At 31.5% G+C, this 6,793-nt stretch overlaps 1 protein-coding gene across 1 annotated transcript; it reads right to left on the bottom strand.

Moving 5' to 3' along the window:
* Positions 1 to 650: 650 nt before the first annotated feature.
* Positions 651 to 3,682, bottom strand: LOC111212658. The gene is made up of 7 exons (XM_022714237.2): positions 2,960 to 3,682; positions 2,715 to 2,801; positions 2,422 to 2,631; positions 2,071 to 2,235; positions 1,931 to 1,984; positions 1,689 to 1,835; positions 651 to 1,355 (listed from the first exon to the last, which is right to left on the bottom strand). The coding sequence occupies exons 1-7, from the start codon at positions 3,323 to 3,325 to the stop codon at positions 978 to 980; spliced, it is 1,407 nt and encodes a 468-aa protein (XP_022569958.2). The 5' UTR covers positions 3,326 to 3,682; the 3' UTR covers positions 651 to 977.
* Positions 3,683 to 6,793: the final 3,111 nt, after the last annotated feature.

The following is a 6,793-nucleotide window of genomic DNA, read 5'->3' as shown; positions in this document are numbered from 1 at the left end:
ATTTAAATCATTTTATAATTTCATTAACATAAATTATACCATTTAGCATGGTCTATTCTATTTATATACTATCACTTTAATCAACGTAGATGTCATAACCACCACTAGTCTAATAATATTTTTATTTATTTTTATTAAAATGACAGATGTTTTTTGGATGTTATTACCGGCAACTGGCTTAAAAAAATGAGAGAACTGAAAGAAAAAAAAAACAAAATACTATGAGATCTAATAATCTCAAATCATATGATATATTCTTAATTTTTACTCCAAAATTGGCTGTCTCACCAATAAGCCAGCCGGAGCATCCTTAGCCTAACTGTTAAAAGTTTGCTTTAAATAGCATCTGGATGCATTTAACGAAGACCATTAAAATCTGCATTTTAGTTTATGGTACCACATAAATACATCTCCACCTCTAATTTTCATCTTGCTTATTAAGTCTTCATTATAATATTTATTCAAAATAGACAGTTCATATTTGTGACATGAATGTTGAATCTAATCGTCAGAATCAATATTTATAACCATCCCCAGTTAATGATTCGGTCTCTGCTACAGCTAATTCATACTGTTTCCACATAACTGCCTTCTGGTCCACAAATGACGAATCTCACCATTGTAGATTTTTTTCAAAAGAAAAAATAAAGTTGAGAAGAAACTTAATTTTGATACGAGTATAAGACATGACAATACAACATTCGGTCTTATGAATAGTCTACATTTACACATTACAAAAATCCGTAAAATATCACAATTTCCTAAAAATAAAACAAACAAAAAATATAACACTGCCCAACTTTATACTTACCATCTGTGAAAAAACAAAAACAAAGTGCCCTCGTGGTGATAAATTCATCCACATGATATTTGCAAACACACCTAGCCGCAAAGATACTTGTAAATTCCTTTCTAATCTCAAAAATCATTAAGCCACTACATGTAAAGAATAATAGTAACGTACGTTTCCTGATTCTTCATGGACATCTAGGGTTTTTCCCTGGACCTCCATAATAAAAATAATTACCCCACACACGATTCGTCCCACCTCTTATATCATAACAATTGGGATGATCAGCGAGAATCTTTAGATTCGAAACGGGAAGAAGAGTATTGTCCCAATCAACCACTTGGAGATTCCGGAAATACGATGCTTTACCAAAACCTTCACCGGCAAAATGGCCACTGCCCATTTGGGTCGAAGTGTGTGAACCACCAGGTCGGGTATTCACAATCTCGCCTCCGAACTGGACCATGCTCCCATGTTGCTTTAGATGCGTGAATAGAAACGCTGGCCAGTAACCGACTAATGTACCCGACCCGAATTGTAGCCACCAGTGACCGTGCTTGGGATCCTATAAATAAGTAACATATTGTTAGTATTATGACTAATACAAATTTATAGTACTTTAGGATTCGTGGAGACACATCTTATAAAGTACAATGAGCTGTGTTGACTTGACGCAGGAAACATTGATGTGAACCATGTGCTTTGAATTCTTTTCTTAACTGTTAGATATGATTGGTAACGCTATTGAATTACAGAAAACATATATAAAATGAAATAAACGAGATAATGACTGATGATTCACAAAAGTGTATGTTAACTATGTGATTGGCAACTTACAAACTAAAAGAGTATAAGGTAAAAGTTTAATTAATAGATATGGAGGAGTGTAGATGATTACCTTCCAGATTAATAAGCTTATATCGAATTGTCCACCTCGATACGAAGATCTAGGAGAAATTGCAGCTCCTATCGCGATTCTCCGGTTGGTTTGAACAAAACCGGAACACAACAAATTGTAGCAACCCGTCGATCGGTATGCATCGGACTGAAAAATCATCATCAATACCATTGTTAGCAAATGTTAATTCAATCAAACTTATTTACTTTAGCATAGTAAAACAAAAGTAATTAAACATTTACCGTCCAATAGGTAAAGAATCTTGGGTAAGTATCTCCGTATAGCTCAGGACTAATCTGTAATCAAATTGCCACATTAGTCCATAAAAAAAAACTAATAAGAATCGCAATATTATCATTATTATACTATGTTAATGACGTACTTGCCAACCGGCTTCGATGGTATTAAGATCGTGAGTGAACGAACCGGCGATAACCCAAATCTGAGAAAGACTGAACTCGTGTTGGCTAGCAACACGTGGCGACCATACGTTTATACTTGCTTTAGCTCCGTAGTATTGTCTCCCGGATACGTATCCCACCGCATGCTACAAAAATGTATTCATTTTTATTTTTTATATTGAAAATCGAATTGTTTTTGGAGTTTGGATACAAGTGCGTGCAAAGAATTGCGTAAAAGCTGAACTTTGGTATCATTATATATCTTTTTCTTTATAGGAAAGCTCTGACTTTTTGGTTGATTGTTAGCATAACATTAATAAAATGGTACTTACTTCGTGTCCGTTATTTGTGGAATCTCTCCTCACGCGCCTGATTTTCCGACCAAATCTCCGAACAGAACTTGCTCTTAGCATGTCTTGTTCCGTTGTTCTTCTTACCGGAATTGTGCCTTCCGGGCAAAACTCGCCGGATAAACTCCATAGTTGAGAATCTTCGTAGGATTTTTCATCTTTGATGTATCCTTTGGGGAGCTCAGGTGGATCCTAATGGAAGAAAAGTTGAATTCTTTACTGTCTTATGGTTTTTAAATGTGGAAAGACCCAAAGTAAATGGAGAAGTAGTTTACCATTGGTCTCTGTCCCTGTAAGAGAGGATGATCGAAAGCAGGTTGCTGATGAGACAAAACACAATCTATTGTATCTCCATCTGAGCTCTGCATAAACATAACACATAGAGAGAAGAAACAGAGTAAGAAAACAGAGTATCTGCAAGGAATTGTTTTTTTTTTAAATCAACTGAAAATAGAGTTAACAAAGAGATCTTTCTAAATGCATTGATCATATTGACAAATTTGGAGAATATAGAAATTGCCTGAATGGTTTTGACGGCGGGCTTGTTGATTTTTTGGAGTTCTTGTCTAATCAGTTTCAGCTTCTGGAGCTCTTCTTGCGGCCTGAGAGTTTGATCGGCGGCGGTAGTATTTGAGGGAGAAGCGGTGGAGAAGGAAGAAGAGACAAGACATAGTAATAGAACCAATCTGAGGAAGCTAGAAGAAAACATGGTAATGGACTTGAATGAAACTTGGTGCGGACTATGATGATGATGAAAACATCTGATGTGCTGTTGTTTTCTTCTTCTCGAGTAATTCAAAAGACAACATTTAATAGGGTTCCTTATTGTTGTTGTTCGTCTCCTTGATGTTTCTGACACATCTCCCAACAAACACATTAAACACATAATCACTTTCTCTAAGAAACCCCAGAAGAACAGAAAACAATAAAGAATGATTCAACAAAAAATTATTAGGGTTGAGTGTTGCGAAAGTTTTGGGCATATGGGTACATAATGGTGATATTAATACAGGGTTTGTGATGGAATCAAAAGTTTATTTTATCAAGGGTTTTGCAAATTTTTAGAAACATTAATAAGTAAATGGATAAAAGAAGAGGTAGAGAGGGAGAGAAGAGAAGTAAACTTTATATTATATGAGAATAGTCATTTATAGGGGAAACTTGGATTTGGTGTAATCATTCTTTGGTTTGAAGAAAGGGACCAGGGTTCAGATGAAATTGAGTACCTTTGAATTTGGGTTTCTTCAAACTTTGTTGCTTTCTGGTGTTACCCTCTCTTTCCCCATCTTTTATGTTTCTTAAACAGTTTATGTAGTCGTTAAAAAAAAAAAACAGTTTATGTAGAATCCTGTAAAATTTACATTTATGTTCCATGTTACAATTAAGAAAATATTAGAAATCTAACATTTTTTATTCCACCGCAGTGTACTTCTGGAATATTATAATGTTTATGAATTCTCAAAGCAAACAATCTAAGATGACTTTTTTTTATTAAGAAGTGTTGAGTTTACGGTACGTAGTCTATTTATCCTTAATTAATCAGAGACTAAAGTATGCTTATAGATTCTCTCCAAGCTGGAAGAAGAATATACCACAAAACAATGAATTTGCCAAATGTTAGCCAAAAAAAAAACAATGAATTTGCAGAAAACAAAGCGAGTTTAGTGATTCAAAAGTATTATAATACCATAGCTAGTACGCGTTGTGAAATTTAATTGTCGAGACTCGAGAGTGTCTATCCTTTGAAACATAATCATGTTGTCTCTCAAACTCGAGGGATTGATTTAACCAAGCATGCATACTTGAATCGTATGTATGTTGACCAAACATTATAAGATTCCAGCGACAATATTACAATTTTCTCCGAATATAAATATATAACATCTCGTTATAATGCAACTACAATGTATAACAATACATATACTTTATTTTAAGATAATAATTATATGTGGGTCGTTCTAATGAAAGGGGGTCAATAGGTATTTAAGTGGGTGCGGTCCTCGTAGGGACACATATACATTGATGATCGTTTGTTAGGCCATTTATTTTCAATTAATGGGTCATCGCCTTCCCATTTTTTAAACAATTTTCAGAAAATACTATACCATATAATTTTTTTTGGTTTTTTTTAAATCTTTTACCATAATGTTTCTTTTTATTGCTTTTAACTGAGTGTACAGGGTTGACCATATGGAAGCTTATGATTGATTTCAGTTTGGCATAACATGCATTATCGTAATAGTAGCCAAATTCAAGTTCACAATTCTCATTTATATAGGATGTTCGATTCCCACTCATAAAGCTTTTCACTCAGAGTAAATGATATACAAATCTACCCCATCTTCAACTAATTAGATATCTAGACATCCACAACTGATGAGTGATGATGATAAAACTAGATCATCTAGACACATGCAGTAGCGAATCCAGAAAATATTTTGAGTGGGGGCAAAAAAAAATTATTTGATACTTTACATAAATGTGTTTTATATCTTTAGCATAGATAACATTTAGAAGAAAAATAAAATAAATAATACAGCTAAAAGATTTTTTTTAACTGAAAGAAGAAAAATAATGAACCCACAAACAAAATAAAATGAAAAAAACTGGAACTATTTGTGAGAAACAAAATTTAACTGAACGAAGATATCTGCTGACAAAAAAAAAGGAAAAGAACGTGTGAGGAGAAAAAAAAATGTAACACATGAAAAAAAGAAGAAGGTAAATGCACATATTAGTGGGGAAGGTAGGTTTTGAACCCAAACCTAGTGGGGGCAAAGAAGGATTTGGCCAACTAAGCTGCAGATAACTCACATTTTCTAATGCATAAACATTTATTTGTAACCTTTTGTGGGGGCAGCTGCCACCTTCCTAAGCTACCTCGATCCGCCCCTGGACACATGAAATGAACACTAATTTTGTTAACATACACATATTAAAACATTTGAATAATGCAACGAATCATGCAGACTGAGTCCTAATAACAGTTGAATTTGGATAATGCTATAAGAGGAGGAATTGAGGAAATGGGTTAACTTTTATCGTTATTAAACTTAAATGCATACTTATTTAGGTCAATTTTAGTAAAAATGTGCTTTTAAAAATTTGAAAATATTTTGCATGATTTCATGGAGTTGGTAATTCATACATCAATGCATTTCGGGTTTTCTACTATGATAGCTATATAAGTACTCCTCCACGTTATTGTTATAAACCGTAGTTTGTATTAATTAAAAAATGTTATGTTGAGTTGTCATATAATTGGAATGCTAATTTTGTTTACGTGGCGGCTTGAGAATCAATTAAAATTTTTGTCCAAAATTAAATTGCTAGAAAATGTTATATTATATAGTATCTCCATTATAGATCATTCATTTATCAAACTGAAATTTATTATATATTCTTTTCTTAAATAAAATCTACGGAATTACCTAATGTGATTAAGATATATATGACAATTAATAATTTTAAATAATAACGATTTGCTAACAATCTGTATACTTTTTATCATTTTTGTTTAATTTTTTTTATTAAAATAAATTACATAATTACATTAATCATATAATAAAAAATTAAAATTTTTGTATATGTTGTATTTTGAATTTTTTAAAACGAGTATAAATTACTGAAATTGTTAAAAGTGTCACATAAATTTTCATGATCAAGGTTTAAATTTTTTTCTATAATAAGATAAAATGATTGTAAAATCATATGAATAAATAATTTTATTTTAATAGGTGTTTATGTTATATATATATATATATATATATATATTTTTCATATCGTTTAAATTAAACTATACATAATATGAAAATACATACTTATATTTTGATATTTGCATTCAACATATATTAAAATTTTAATATTTTAGTTTTGAAATCTTCATTGTTTTTTTAAAATGATTATAAATTATTGGAACCACTAAACATTCCACATTAAAAAAAAAATCTTTGGTGTAAACTTTGTTACACAAATATGCAAATAATCATCAAATCATATGAGTAGAAATCTCATTTAATAAATATTCATATTAAAAGTATACTATATATCTATGTTTATATTCCCTCTGTTTCATAATAAGTGTCATTCTAGTTGTTTTTCTTGTTACACAAAAAGTGTCACTTTATAATTTCAATGCAAATTATACTTACTTTCAGCTGAAAATTAATTGCAAACTGCATTGGTTTTATAAATAGTTTATTTATCTCAAATACTATTGGCCAGAAAGATGTAATTAATAACAACTTACATATATTTCCACTACTTTCTTAGTCTGTGTGAAAAGTGTTCAAGTGACACTTATTCAGAAACGGAGAGAGTATCATTTAAATTTAATTATATATCATATACGATA

This window comes from Brassica napus, chromosome C6 (genome assembly GCF_020379485.1).
Source record: "Brassica napus cultivar Da-Ae chromosome C6, Da-Ae, whole genome shotgun sequence".
NCBI lineage: Eukaryota > Viridiplantae > Streptophyta > Magnoliopsida > Brassicales > Brassicaceae > Brassica > Brassica napus.
The sequence above is the reverse complement of the archived record's forward strand: the minus strand, read 5'-3'. Positions and strand labels throughout refer to the sequence as shown.